We start from the raw sequence: 15,872 nt of genomic DNA, 5'->3' as shown, positions 1-15,872 counted from the left end.
CCTGCCATGCATGAGACAGACCACTTCACCCTATCAAAATCTGAAGTGTCCAGAAACATTCAGAAAAGGAACAGCCATGAATTGCTTCAACAAATGCTTGAACCAAGCACTAATAAGTGGACATTACCAGATATAGCACAAGTTTACCGTGCTAAAGGCTACAGAAAATGGTGCATCTTTAAATCACATGAATGGGCTGGAAACTGTTTAGGAAAAGGTCTCTCACCAGACTAGTCAGAGGGTAGGAACCAGGTGAAGAGAGATCTTGCCTTCCCCACAAAAAATTGTTTGTTGCTCAGTGGGAGCACAGAGCATGTTCTCACACAATCAGCCCTGCTCCGTGCAGCGTGGAGCAGGGCAGATTGATCTTAGGCCGGGACTCATTGTCCTGGGCAACCTCCATGAATCCCACAATGCTCTGTGCGACACACACATGATTTATCGGGGGATTCCCCAATCTCTAGGCGCCCGTCTCTGCGTGCAGCCAGGCTGAAAGCTGCCTGGCTCACACACAAACAAGTATCCTGGGTTTAAGGAGCACTTGCTCTCTAAACCTCAGTTCTGATCCTAACAGTTCTCATGCACAGCCTAACCCAGGCTTGGCGTCACTAGCCTGGGTTAGGCTGCACATGGGAACAGCCTCATAAGCAGAAAGCAATTAAGACTATCTTCTTCAAAGGCAAGACATACAATAAGCAACTGCAAAGAGAATCCCACTCTCAAAAAAGATAGTATGCCAAAAGAATCAGAGAACGAACGAAAGAAAACGAACAAAGCTAAAGAAACACTGCCAAATGGAAAACACTAGAGAGCACTTGTAAAGGAGCCAGAAATTGCTGACAGTGTAGCATCATGATGCTTATAACTCTAATACCTACAAGTTAACTCTGCAGTAATCTATAACAAGGATCCTCCCCTCCTCCTCCTCCAGACATGTTCACACATCACTATTTAAAAACATAATGATAGAAACTAAACTGCCATGATGGGGACACCTAGGAGTAAAAGACTGAAAGCAGTCTCCCACAGGTTTTCCATTACTTAGCACAGAATTTAATACAGATAAAGGTTCACGCACATATCTTCTGCTAGTCACAAAGAACAAAAATAAAATACACAATGTTTCATAACACACCTGTGACATTTGACAGCAAAAAGGTTTGACCTCATAATATCAATGCAAACATTAGGTTGTTTCACATGGTCCGGCTTTACATGAAGCAGCCTTGGGCTCACATCCTCCTTTCTTCCCCTCCCCACATGTACTCTTTTTTAACTGGTTCCTTCTGCTTTTGAGAAAGTCACAGTTTGTTGTCATATTCAAACTGGTGAATTGTGGTTTGTGCAATCCTGTCAAACTAGAATCAAACCAAGGTTTGCAGTCATGGTTTGGAAGGATTGTGCAAACCACAGTTTGCCAGTTCAGATGCAACAACCATCAATGGCTCCCACAAAAGCAGAAGTAACCAATTTTTTTAAGTGCATGGCGAGAGGGAGGTACACAAGACTCACCATGTAACACCAAATCATGGCTTGGCGTTGCATGGAAACCAACCCTCAGTGCTCAAGTCTTTCCCACCAATGTTCTTTCACACACACCCCTACCTTCATATGTGACCCCGTGTTGTTTCTTTCTCGCTTCTATCTTCTCATAATTCCTACAATGTCAAAAAGTTAGCAGCTAGTATTGTTTTGATTTATATCACTAAGAACTATAATTTAGCACTAACTACTCATGAGGAATTATAGTGCTGCTGGCTGGTGAGTAATTTGCCAAGGAAGATCAGTTTAGCTACATAAAATAAATATCCACCTGCATATACTAGCACTAATCAGGGCGTGAAATTAAACTTTTTATTCGGTAGCAAATAACTGCTGCAAGGCAGCGATTGAGTCTGGAAAGCAAATATTAAGGTTGGCCTATTCTTCCTGGTGCCTATAGTGTACATGTTTAAGCGAGAGGGCACAGAGCACCAAATTCCACTTTTCTAAATCTATGAAGCTAAATACTTCAGTGATGCGTTAGCAAATTTACCATTTGCTTTTACTAATTGCATATATTCAATGAAGCAAATAAAAAGGTTAACATAAAACACCATTGATTTGAACCCTTCCTTTCCCTTGCACTGCACCTAAAACAACTGAAGAATAGATTCAAACAGTTAAATTGGGAACAGAGGAAGGGAGACTAAGACAGGCCTTAATAGAAGCCTTAACAATAGCAATAGCACATTTATATACCGCTTTGTAGCCGGAGCTCTCTAAGCGGTTTACAATGATTTAGCATATTGCCCCCAACATTCTGGGTACTCATTTTACCGACCTCGGAAGGATGGAAGGCTGAGTCAACCTTGAGCCCCTGGTCAGGATCGAACTTGTAACCTTCTGGTTACAGGGCGGCAGTTTTACCACTGCGCCACCAGGGGCTCATATAAACAAGAAGGCTTTAAACCATACAAACTCACCACACATTTACAAGTAGCTTAATCAAAGCTCTTTCTTTAAATAAATAAACAAGCAAATAAATAAATAAGGTTGACATGCTATGGCACTGAGTGAAGCAAAGTGCCCAACACTAGATACTGGTAGTAATCTGTTCCAGAGCATAGGAGCACGCACACACACACACACACACACACACACACACACACACACATATGTGTGTGTGTGTGTGTGTGTGTGTGTGTGTGTGCGTGTATGTTTGGTACATTTATATACCGCCCCATACAAAAAGGTCCCTGGGAGGTTCACAATATAAAACCAATACATACAACAAAAACTCTTAACACTGAAGCTTTAAAACCATAAACTAAAAGCCTGACTAAACAGGTATGTTTTTAGGTCTTTCTTACAAACATACAGAGAAGGGGAAACTCTAAAAAGGCCCCGTTTTGAGTCGCCACCACCAGACCTCGCCACCACCAGACCTCCCCTTAACAGGGTTGATGAAGAAGGAGGCGCTTTCTTAAATACCTCAGACCCAAGCCGTTTAGGGTTCTATAGCAGTGGTTCCCAAACTGGGAGCCTCCAGATGTTGCTGAACTACAGCTCCCATCATCCCCAGCCACAATAACTTGTAGCTGGGGCTGATGGGAGTTGTGGTTCAGCATCATCTGGAGGCTCCCAAATTGGGAACCACTGCTTTATAAGTAATGGCCAACACTTTGTATTGTGGCTTTTAGTTGTCGCTTTGTATTTTAGCCTTTTAAAGAAACTTATTGGTAGCCAGTGTAATTCTTTTAAAATGGGTATAATGTGATATCTTTGGGCAATCCCAGAGATCAGCCTGGCTGCTACATTCTATACTAACTGCAGTTTCTGAACTACATACAAAAGCAGCCCAACGTAGTCGAGTCTGGATGTTAGCAGCATATGCACCACTATTTTAAGGTCATTTATCTCCAAAAATTGACATAGCAGGCAAATCAGCCGAAGCCTATAGAAAGCACTCCTGGGCACTGCCTCAACCTATGAAATCAGTGAGAAGTTTGGGTCTAGAAGTACTCCCAGACTACATACCTGCTCTTTCTGAGGGAGTGTGACCCTGTCCAGAAACGGCAGCTCTAAACCACTTCCTAAGTCTTGACCTCCCACAATGAGTACCTGAATCTTGCTTGGATTCAGCCTCAGTTTGTTCTCCCTCATCCAGCCCATTACTGCCTCTAGGAAGGCATTTGGAGAAGTTAGGCCATTTCCTGATGAAGTTGACATGGAGAAATAGATTTGGGTGTCATCAGCATACTGATAACATCCTGTACCAAATCCCGTGATAATCCCTCCCAGCAGTTTCATGTAGATGTTAAAAAGCATTGGAGACAGTATGGAGACTTACAGGACTCCATACCGGAGCTCTTGTTTTGAAGAGCACCTGTCTCCAAGCGACACCATCTGGAACTTACCCAAGAGGTAGGAGCAGAACCACTGCAAAGCCATGCCTCCCAGTCCCAACCCCTTCAGGCGCCCCAGAAGGATACTGTGGTTGAGGGTATCGAAAGCCGCTGAGAGATCCAAAAGGATCAACAGCGTCACACTCCCACTGTCAATTCCTAATTGCAGATCATCCAACAGGCTGACGAGGCCATCTCAACCCCATAGCCTGCCCGAAAGTCAGTTTTAAATGGGTCCAGATAATCCGCTTCCTCCAAGACAGCTGGAGCTTAGATGCCACCACCCTCTTGATCACCTTGCCCAACCATGGGAGGTTGGAGACAGGCCTATAATTGTCCAATTCTGAGGGATCTAATGCAGGCCTCTTCAAGAGTGGTCTAATAACTGCCTCCTGGAGACAAGGAGGCATCCTGCCCTCCCTCAGAGAAGCATTAATGATCTTAACAAGGCACTCTCCAATAAACTCGCTGCTAGATTGCATAAGCCATGTTGGGAAAGGGTTAAGAGAACAAGTGGTGAGGCGCAGTGTCCCAAGTACCTTGTCCACATCCTTGGGAGTCACAAAGTGAAATTGATCCAATTTAGCCACATAAGAGGAGCTGCTGGACACCTCCACAATAGACTCTGCAGTAACTGTAGAGTCTACTTCAGCTCAAATACAAGAGATTTTATCTGCAAAAAAACTCATTTAAAATGTCGCAACGGGTAACTGATGGATCCAAATACCCATTAAGGGGAGAAGGAACATGTTCTAACCCTCTCACAACCCTAGACAACTCTGCTGGACATGAGCTTGCAGAAAAGAACTGTTTCTTTGCTACAAGCATTGCCATATACGTAGAACACTCCACCCAAAGGACTTACCATTCCATTACAATGGAAGAAGCCTATATATATATATATATATATATATATATATATACACACACACACACACACACACACACACACACACACACACGTGAAATCAGCTTTCTCTCTTGAAATAAACAGGATTCCCCAGTCTTATTCAGATATTATGCTGTATGAGAGTACAAATGTCTGAATGCTCATATATCATATGTATTTGTGTGAATGAATGTATCTGCATTCACTTTAAAAGTTAACCTGGGTACAGGCTCCTCAAATGCATGATACGGATAGGAAATGTACTGCTGTACATTATCTCCAACATGTGGTTGATTATGTTCAACATGTGTTAATAACTGCACCTGTGTACATTACTCATTCTACAAGTGTTTGACATTATGTCTGAACAGGGATCACATGTGCAAGAGATCCATGTGTACAAGTGTGCCTACAGGGATCTGGATCAAAGCAACTGTGTTTCATGTTGACTTTCCAAAGAACAAATGGTTAGTCTGTTATTGAATTGCGAGTAACATATGCTCATCAGATATTTGCAAAACATGTAGTGACAGAGTGTGATATTTATTCTAACCCAACTGTTAAAATTTATATTTACAGCCCACTTCTTTTCAAAGGCTTGAAATAAATAAAACAATTAGAAAATTAATCCTGAATTCCCATTAGAAGTAAAATAGTAACATAAGTTTTAAAAAAATAAAGACTGCATCTAAAAAGGAACTGCTGTCACATTTGGCTTAGTAGCAGTACACAAGGCTTTATTTAGCATACAAGTGGGTTGAGAGGGGTCAGATTTGGGAACTACTGAAGACAGATTGCAAATGATCCGAAAAGCCACTACAGCTACACTGCCGCAATCCTACCTTTCTAGGATATTGTATTAACTGATAGGCAGCACAACAGGAGAATACACTTGCCTCTTCTCCATCACACAAGTGAGTTATATCAAAGTTATATCAATAAAAATCCTCACAGATACACATGTTATAGGATCAGCATGTCAGCCTATTGGCTGACTTACTAAATATCAGGTCACAAACTCTAGTAAGATTGTCAGATTTGTCAGGTTTCTCTAGCTATGCCATGACAAAGCTTCCCCTGTTTGAAGGAAGTAGGGGCAACAGAACACAGCATATTCCATAATTTGCACAGGTTGGGTCCCCTCTACTGACAGTGTGGGAGAATAGAGACAGCATAGTCAGCAAGAGCAGATATAAATATGCAGTCCATGAATTGGTAGAGGGAGAGAGATCCCTCAGGCAAAATAGCCAGGATTTCCATCTCCTCTGAAAGCTGAATTCTTAGGAGTCATCTAGAATGAAATCCTATAAAATTTGTGTCTGGAAAAGGAAAAGTGATTTGCGTAAGGAAAGAAAGAACATTACAAAGTTAATGTTTCCATAATTCACTACCCATAGCACAAATAAAAAAACAAAAACAAAACACAAAAAACCCCAGAGTATTAAAAACATGCCAAATTAAAAGCATCAAGAAGAAAAAAGTTAGACAGAGTTGCAAAGGTATTTAATTAGAAGTCTAAACTAATAAGGTTTAGCTTCATGCACTGGTAATTAGATGGAACTGAAGATGTTGCTAGTCCATTCATGAAAACAGATGTTGCTTCACAGAACCCTGATATCTTTCTTAAATACCTTTGAAAACAAGGATCAGGAAATATGAACTCTTATAAAAAGGACTTTATTGTATTTTTATAGCATATTACATACCTTGTAAGAATCAGTTTGTTAAGTGTGAATGTCAGTTTTATTTTCTGTCCTCTTTTTTCCTGGCTATTTACAAGCTTTGTAAGAAATTGTTCTTTAATTAAGTCTAAACATAGTTTCATATAAATGGATTCCTGGAATTAAAAACGTTCAGACTTAAGAAATGATTGTTAAAGAGACTGTAAGAGGCCGTAAAAAAAGAATGCCACTTTAAACAAAGATTTCTCATTTTAATTAAAAAGATAATCATCAGAACATTCCTACATTTAACACAACCATTTGAAGCTACTTTGGAAAAAAAAATCTTTTTGATGCAAGCATATGTAGTGTAGTTTAGATGCTATTTAATCAAAGTCTCAGCCAAGGCTATTGTATTGCATTTTAAGACTGTATCTGCATTTTTAGCAGTTTATTCAAATACATATATTGCTTATTAAACTCACTCACAGTAGGTTTGCAAATGGTTACAACAACATAATCCAAAACTAATTCAAGGAATCATCTTGGGTGTTGCAGATATAAAGACTTCAAAATAGAACTTTTGAGTCTTTATATTAGAGGTAGACACTAGGAAACTCAGAGACTGAATGCTGCTGTTCTAAGTTGTTAAGTATTCACCACTTATGCATGCACAGGCACACACAAAAGATCTTTAGTCAGCTGATGTACACACAGTCCTTATACCAGGGCTGCAGAACATTGGCCCTGCAGTTGTCGTTGCACTGCAACTCCCATAATCCCCAATTATTGGCCACTGTGGGAAAGGATGATGGGAGCTGCAGTCCAACAACAGCAAGAGGGCCGAAGCTGTGCAGCCCTGCCTTACACAGTTCCACAAAATAAAATACTCCTATGTAAGCATTAATGATTGTGAGATCACAACCATGGAGTATTAACATCTGCCATATTTAAAATGCCAGAGTGAAAGACAGCAAAACCACTACTCTGAATTTCTTAAACCAGTTTTCGTCACATTGGTGTTAATTTTACATAGCATTGTTTTAATTAAATATCACCCAAAACAATGTCTATAAAATTAGGTTAATGGGAAACTGCAGAAGAAATTATACGTATATATTTTGCTGGCAGAGGGCTGTTAACAGCATGTACAAATGGAAGCTTTTCTAAACTAGACCAGAGAAGTAACTCAACTAGCCAAGTATTCTATTTTTGACAGTTGCCTGGTAGGGATGTGCACGGAACTGGTAGGGGCTGGTTCAACGGCAGGGGGGATAAATATAAGGGGAGGGTGCACTTACGACCACCCCTGCCGGCACTTGCTAAAAAGCCGGTTCGGTGGGGCAGCAGGGACAAGAAGTAGCATGCGCACTACTTCGGTACATGTGCATGCTACTTCACTCCTCAGACCAGAAGTAGCGTGCATGCACACTGGTGTATGCATGTGCATGCATGCACATACCCGGCGCATGCACACACTACTTCCTGTCACTTCTAGTCTGAGGAGCAGATGGGGCAGCAGGGAGGTACACTGCTTCCCCACCAGACCAGTTTTTCAGTGAGCACTTGTGGAGGAAATGCGGTGGCGGTGGTGGTGGTGGTGGTGGTGGTGGTGTCGGGGGGTAAGTGCACCCTCCCTTGCCCTTAAGGTGATTCTCCCCCACACCACATCAAACTTCCCAGAGTTTGAACCTGTTCGGAGGCCCGTAAAAGGGCATCTGAACAGGTTCATGAACATCCCTCTTGCCTGGCCTGTATAAAAAGTTCAGATGAAGCTGAAGATTCCAAAAGACAATGATGGAGTATTCTATCCATTGTGGTTTGGACTTCTAGAGTTTTAGAAATAGCTTGATAATACAGAGGGTGCGTGCATAACTAAAGTGAAACAGATCAGGGATATCATTTCCTACATGTACTTAAAATGGCAAAGGGCATTTGGAAGAACTATGTGAGTGATATAAAATCTGAATTTGGCACACATGCATGTTGAAAAGAGGCATATAAAATCCATCCATTTGACAAGTACATTGGCTTTTATGCACTTCCTCCATTCAACTGGACATAACCAGAACAGATACAAAACACAGGCCAAGACAACTTTGTCTAGCTATCAAGCCCTATTCTCCAAAGCACCAACCAAAGCTTCCCTTTACTCCATTCACAAAGGGAAGGTTCACACATATGGCAGCACATGAAACTGAGGCGAGCAGCTGGTTCCCTGGGAACACATGCTCCTCAAACAAGTTTCCACTTTGTTTGAGGAAGAAAGGAAGGTAAGATATGCTGAGATTGGTGGGTTAGTACAATACAACCACTCTTGGCAGGGAGATGGGGCGGAAGTAGAGGCTCGTGTGGGGTGTGTGCACTCCCAGGGAACTGGCTGCTTGCCCCAACCTCAGCTGCCACCATATGTGTGAACCTGCCCAAAGAAATGTCTTTTGTTGTTCAAGAAACATGCATCTAGAAAGGAACTTTGGCTTACTGTGAAGGGTTCTTTTCCCCTGTGCAGAGCTCATCAGATGGGGTTGTGTACTGAACATGCTCAACAGAACTGGATCACATGACGGTAATTTTCTGCCACCAAGGTGCCATAGCCCCATTTCTGGGACTGTTGCGAAGAGTGTGGTATGTCAGATGAAGAGAGCTGATGATGTTAGAGATAGTTCCAGAACAAAAAACTCAAAACAAGAAAAAACAGTTAGTAGTCCCAAAGTGCCCAAGTTAGTAGTCTAGATAGAAAAAATAGATTACAGAGAAAAGATGGGGTACTGAGAGGCTAAAAAGCCTGCATACTGTATCCCTGAAAGCTGTTGTTCCAACAAAAAAGATGGAACTACAACACACACACCCGAAAAGAGACAATGAACTATATATATCCAGGTGGGCCTGATGAGCTCCAAACACAGGGAAAAAGAACCCTTCTTGGTAAGCCAATGTTCCTTTTCCCCGTGTTCGAGCTCATCAGATAGGGACTTGCCCAAGCAGTGAGAGGTTAGTCTGGGAGAGGATGAAGTATCAGACTACTTGTTGAAGGACTCTGCAGCTGAAGGCAGCCAGGGGATGGGGTAGATAAAGACAAAATATTATAATGTTGAATAAAAGGAGTAATGGAAGACCATGTGGCCACCCTGCAAATCTCTGGGAGTGGAGCGTGTGCCTCAAAAGCAGCAGATGTGGCTACGCTCCTAGTAGAGTGAGCCATGATGACCCTGGGGGGAGGCAGGTTGAGGGTCACCTAAGTGAGGAGTATACAGGAACCTATCCAGGATGATAAAGTTGCATTGGATACCTTGTTGCCCAAGGAAACCGAATGGAACACCAGAAAAGGGGAATCAGACCTGCGGATGTTTTTAGTGTGCCTGATATATATACTCAGGGCACGGCGGACATCTGGTTTGTGCCAGAGTTTTCCCCTGGGATGTGTCGGGGAAGGACAAAAAGAAGGTAGGACGCGGTCTTGGGATCTATGAAAGGAGGAATTGATCTTTGGGAGAAAGGTGGCGCCCAGCCTGAGGATAACTGAGTCAGGCTGAAAAAGGCACAGTTCTCTGCGGGCGAACAGGGCCCCGAGTTCTGAAACCCTGCATGCTGATGTGATGGTTACTACGACAAGAACTTTGTAGGACAAAATCTTGAGAGAGATGGAAGACAAAAGTTCAAAAGGAGAAGCTTCAGAGTGTTGGGCTGAAGATAAAGGTGCAACCTGGACTGGAGAAAGGCGAGGATTTCTGGAGTGCCAGCTAGTAACAGGTCATTGTGGTTTGTGCATGACCATCACACTAATGCAGCCCAGGTAGCCTGGTAGATCCTGTTGGTGGATTGTCTTCGAGAGGCCAATATGGTGCCCTGGTATCTAGAATAACCTTGAGAGGCTAGTTTTGTGTGCTCAACCTCCAGGTGAAGAGTTTCAGCCACCCAGGTCTCGATGCAGGAGGGGGCCATGGGATAAACGCTCATGACCATGAGGAAGTTGACATGGAGGTAGTACTGACAGATTGAGGAGGTTGGGGAACCACGGTCTCCGTGGCCAGTGAGGGGCGATCAGAATTAGTTCTGCCTGTTCTTGAACCATGTTTCTGAGGATCTTCGTGATTATTGCTGTCGGAAGGAAGGCATAGAGAAGGGTCTTTGGCCATGGCGCTGTCAAGGTGTCCATTGCTTCCGCTTGTGGAGAGTGAAACCTCGTGCAGAAGCGAGAAGGAGGTGATTGGACGGTGATGCGAAGAGGTCTATACGAGGTTCCCCAAAGGTGTGGGTGATCTGATGAAACACTTCTGGATGGAGGGATCATTTTGCCGGATTCATCGACTAATGGCTGAGCCAGTCTGCCTGTGTGTTCTCCACTCAGCGGAGGTGTTCACAAATTATGGACGCTCAGTTGGATTCCCCACCACTGGAAGGTCGGACGCTTTCAGAGCCACCAGTTCCTTATGGTCTCCTTCCAAAGGACGAAGGCACGAGAAAAAAATTAGTTTGTGGTAGCTGCCCTGATGGTGGTGGCCGAGACATTGTGCACCTTCTTTAAGTGCAAATCACACTTTCTGTCCTCTTGATTTTTTTAAATTACTCTTGTCCCTCCATATTAACAATAGAGCTGGACACTGTCTATGCCACCGGTGGGTCTATTTTAAGAATAGCCAAAAGGGACATAACATCCTGTGGGAGGTTGTAAGTGGATGCAGAGAGCTGCCATTCGGCACACATAACATTGAGAAACAGAAAGGGGAAGGGTACCGTGGCAGTAGAGCTTGAGCCTGTTGGAAAAACATTTTCATCCAGGGATGGAGAAGAGTCAGTAGTCTCAGATGGAGCAACATCATTAAAGGTCCTCTTAGCTTTGGAAGGAAGGACCTCAAAGTCTGCTGAAGAGAAAAGTCTAGAAGAAACAAGAATTAGAGGTGCAACCACTTCATCAAATAACCCCCCATCTTCTTTATTGGACCCTATTGGGTCCATGGGGTCTCCCACCCCCAAATGAGAGGAATCAGAATCAGATACGGACAGGATGGGTCTGTCTGGAAGTGGAGGAAGGTCTTGAGGAAGAGCGGGGTGGGGGAAAGTCTGGAGGCAAGGCAGGGTCAGGAGATCAAGTAGGAGCAGAAGTTGTGCATAGTGGCAGGGGTGCTGATGGAACAAGCAGAAGTGCCATTGGTCGGGTAGGATGGTGGTCGGGAGGTGGAAGAGGAAGGGAGAGGACATGCTAGGAAGGCAAGCCCCTATGGTGCTTGGGTCTGGGTGAATCCTTGGAGGAAGAATAATGAACTTTCTTTCTGTGTCTGGGAGCCAGGGGCCTGGGAGCAAAAAGGCCCGATTCAGAGATGGGAATTGCATGCCTGCGGGGGCTTGAGTCCGGAGAGGACAAAGAGAAATGTCCTCCTTCATGTCTAGCTGTGTGCCTGTGCGCCTGGGCACTCTGGGCTGGGGTATAGGCGCTGTCCCCTGGCCTGGAGCTGCAGGTGGCTCAGGCTGTTTGGGCACCAGGCGCTCCTTTCTAAGAAAACTCTTTCAACCAATCCATGACCGGTGGGGCGAAGGGAGGGTTCAGGGCACTTACAGGTACAGGAGGTAGTGTTGGATCAGGTGGAGAGGCGTCGAACAGCGGTACAGTCAATGTCATCAGTTCGGTTGGGGCAATGGGTATCGGAGGTTCTGCAGGCAGTGCAGAGGGAATGCACGGACAAACAGGTTGTTTACCTGTAACAGATGATCTGGTAGTGATCCTACAACATTCATAAACAATAGGTTCTGCGCCTGCGCAGACCAACTTCGGGTAAAATTCGTTAGCTCCACAAGACGCCTCCAACCGCATCTTGCACGTGCCCTGCAGTATCTTATAGCGGTGGTTAGGCATCCTCTCAGTTTCTTGTTGGCTGACTGGTGCTATTTTCCTAAGCATCTCTCCATGTATAGTACGTATTGCTTGCGCTCTGCAGTGGTGATGGCTGGGAGGGTTTTATGAATGCCGTGGGATCACTACCAGATCATCTGTTACAGGTAAGCAACCTGTTTATCTGGATAGTGATCTCACAACAGTCATAAACAATAGGTGTAATACGAGCTTCCCTTGAGGAGGTGGGAGCCGCAAGCTATTGTAACACCCTTTTCAGCACTGCTCTTCCAAACTCAGCCACCGCTGCAGAGTGAAGGTCTAAAGCATAATGCTTGACAAATGTTTGGTCTGAAGCCCAGGAAGCAGCCATGCAAGTGTCCTTGAACCTAATACCTGACAAATGTGCTGCTGCTGTTGCATATGGTCTCATGGAATGGGCCTTCACCGATCTTGGTGGGGCCATTTTTTGCAGTTCGCAAGCCATCATTATGACTTCCACTAGACAATGTGATATCTGTGGGCATGATGATGTTTGGTCTTTTTGCTGGCCACTCACACAGACAAATAGATGTTTTGTTTTCCTCATCCCCTGTGTCCTCTTTAAATAGAACAGAACCACTCTATGCACATCAAGAGAATGCATCATGTGACCAAAGGCGAGGATGGATTCCTGAAAAAAGTTGGTAGAACTATATCATGGTTCAAATGAAAGTCTGAGACTAACTTTGGTCTAAAGTCTGAATCCATAAACATCACTAGTTTGTCTGGATAAAGTTTTGTATATGGTTCGTCTATATGCAGTGCTAGAAGCTCGCTTACATGTTTTGCACTTGTTATTGCCACCAGGAATACTGTTTTCAATGCCACCAATTTCATGTCAGCAGTTGCCATTGGCTCAAAAGGTTTTTCCGATAATGTGGAAAGGACGAGAGACAGATTCCACTTGTCCATGGGCTGTCTTACTGGTGGGTACAAATTATTTATGCCCTTCATGAATTCCTTGCACTTAGGGTGGGAGAACACTGTTTTTCCATCCCATCCACTGTGACATGCAAAAATTGCTGCCATATGTACCTTAATAGAGACATTCACTAGTCCCTTTGTTTTCAAGGATGTAAGGTATAGCAACACCTCCCTTAGTGTTGCGTCCTTGGGTGCAAAGTGTGTTCATTCTGCATAGCTGCAAAACCTCTTCCATTTGGCCCAATAATTTTTCCTGATGGACCTCTTTCTGTTATTCAGTAAAAAATTTCTCAGTAACCTATCCTCCATGCTGTAAGATTTAGTGTGGCTTGGTTTGGGTGCAGCAGTTGACCTTTCTCTTGAGTTATCTGGTCTGGTAGCTGTGGTAGTCTCCTGTGGTTCCGGCGAGTCTGAGTAGTTGCGGGGACCATGGTTGTCTCGGTCACCAGGGAGTTATTAAAATTCCTCTGGTCCTCTGGTCTTATCCTGCAGTATGTTGGTTACCACCCTGTTCAGCAGGGGATATGGTGGAAAAAAATAAAATGTACTCCGAGTCCACTGAAATTAGAACACATTGCCCTTGAGTGGCTTCCTAGCCCCATCCTGGAGCAGTACTGCTCGCATTTCTTGTTCTAGTCAGTTGTGAGTAAGTTGACTGTTCGTGTCCCCCAACAGGAGAATAGCTGCTCCAGGAGTAAGAGATTCAGTTCCCATTCATGTTGTTGGAGCATATGACTCCTGCTCAATGCACCTGCTAGCGTGTTGTCCTCTCCTTTTATGTGGATGGCCATCATACAAATATTCTGTGCACTACACCAGTTCCACATCTGTAGACTGAGTTGACACAGTGCCCCCTTGGTTGTTTATGTATGCAATTGTGGTGGTATTGTCCACTGAATCTTGATCACATAGTTTGTGATGATGTTTTTAAAAGACTGCAGAGCCTTGAAAGCAGCTAGTAGTTCTAGGAAGTTTATATGCAACTGTCTTTCCCAAGCAGACCAAAGGCCCTGCACCCTTAGTCCTGACAGATGAGCTCCCCAGCACTGCATGGAGGCACTTGAATGGAATTCCCCTCTGGAGATTTGTATTGCTGGACCACCAGTGAAGAGAGGCCAACACCTTCTTTGTTAGAAGCAGGAGCTTGTTCTCTGGATCTATATTGGAACGAAATTCCAACAAGTACCAGGTTCGCAGCTTCCTCAGTCTCAGTGTCGCATAGCACACTGTCGACATGCATGAAGTACCTGAATTGCTCTTGCTTTTTGTAGTGGTGTCATTTGGAATACTTCCACTATTTCTCGAATGTGTCTGTACCCGTCTTCTGGTAAATACGCCCTCTGTTCGTCCATGTCTAGTACTGCACCAATGTACTGTAGTCGCTTGGTGGGTTGTAGATGCGACTTTTTCCAATTGATCTGTACCCTCAAGCTGCGTAATATCAATGTCACTACCTGTATGTGGGAGGCTTAGTGTTTCCTTGTTCTTGCAGTGAGGAACCAGTTGTCCAGTTATTGAAAGATGGAGAGGCCCTGCATTTGAAGGTAGGCTATGATTACTGCCATACACTTGGTGAACACCCTTGGGGCAGTCGCCAGGCCGAAGGGTAGCACATTGTACTGGTATATTTCTGTGCCCACTGTGAAGGGCAGGTACTTCCTGTGGTTCTCCTGTATACCAATGTGAAAGTATGCGTCCTTCAAATCCAGCATTGCAATCCACCTTTCTTCATGTAGAAGTGAGAGGATTGTTTGCAGTGTTATCATGTGAAACTTCTGCACTTTGACATATAGGTTCAACCAACATAAGTCCATTACTGGACGATGTATGCCCTCATTCTGCTTCAGGATTTGAAAGTGCTGGGAGTAAAAACCTGCTTGACTGTGAGCCCACTGCACTGGCATAATAGCCTGTTTCTCCAACAATTCCTTGGCCACCTCCTTCAAGGTTTTTGACTTGGGAGCATATTTTATTCCCATAAACTCTGGCAGAGTGACTAATTCTATTTCATATCCTGTTGTGATTATACATAACACCCACTGGTCTGATGTTATGTGGTGCCATGCTGGGGCATGACTTGCCAGTTTGATGGCGACTCTGGCAAGCTGCAAGGTGTTGGTATTCCTTATGCCGATGGTAGGTATCATTATGTTGGGTGCAGGTGGGCTCTGAATGCAATCAAAGGTGATGCTGGCCTGCTGTGCAGCCTTGCTACAGTTCTGCTGGTTAGTTCTATTTCTAGCAACATACGGTTTGCAGTTGTATCTTTGATATGGTTTCCTATAGTCTTTCCGTTCGTTTTGTCGAAACATGTTTTGCCTCCTTTGGAAAGGTTGGTATCTAGTATTAGTATACCATTGAGTCGTGAATAACTCACTGCGGTATCTGTTTCCTCAGAAAACAAGCCCTTACCACTGAAGTGGAGTGCCTCTATACAGTTCCACATATCCTGTTGTAGCATGGTTGAATGCAGCCAAGCATGCCTCCTCAGCATTACTGCAGATGTTAGGGTGTGGGATTCCGATTCCGCTAGATACTTTGCATTACTTAACTGCTGGCGTGTTGCTGGCGTTGTCCTGATAAAAGTGCTCTCAAATTTCTTTTGAAACTCAGCTGGAGTCAGATTAGCACGCTCTTCGAAC

At 44.0% G+C, this 15,872-nt stretch overlaps 1 protein-coding gene across 13 annotated transcripts in view; it reads right to left on the bottom strand.

Annotated features, from left to right (window-relative positions):
- BTRC (beta-transducin repeat containing E3 ubiquitin protein ligase) overlaps positions 1-15,872 on the bottom strand; it is a 200,287-nt gene that overhangs the window by 169,678 nt on the left and 14,737 nt on the right. For 2 of the 13 annotated variants that reach the window (XM_053307794.1, XM_053307802.1), the window contains exon 2: positions 1,606-1,658. The exons of the other annotated variants lie outside the window; for them this stretch is intronic. In XM_053307794.1, the coding sequence (XP_053163769.1) occupies positions 1,606-1,611 (6 nt within the window). In that variant the 5' untranslated portion in view covers positions 1,612-1,658. The remainder of the gene's footprint in view (positions 1-1,605; positions 1,659-15,872) is intronic. 13 annotated transcript variants of the gene reach the window in all.

Source organism: Hemicordylus capensis, chromosome 3 (assembly GCF_027244095.1).
Source record: "Hemicordylus capensis ecotype Gifberg chromosome 3, rHemCap1.1.pri, whole genome shotgun sequence".
Lineage (NCBI taxonomy): Eukaryota > Metazoa > Chordata > Lepidosauria > Squamata > Cordylidae > Hemicordylus > Hemicordylus capensis.
Note: the sequence above shows the minus strand (reverse complement) of the source record. Positions and strands in the feature narration are given on the sequence as shown.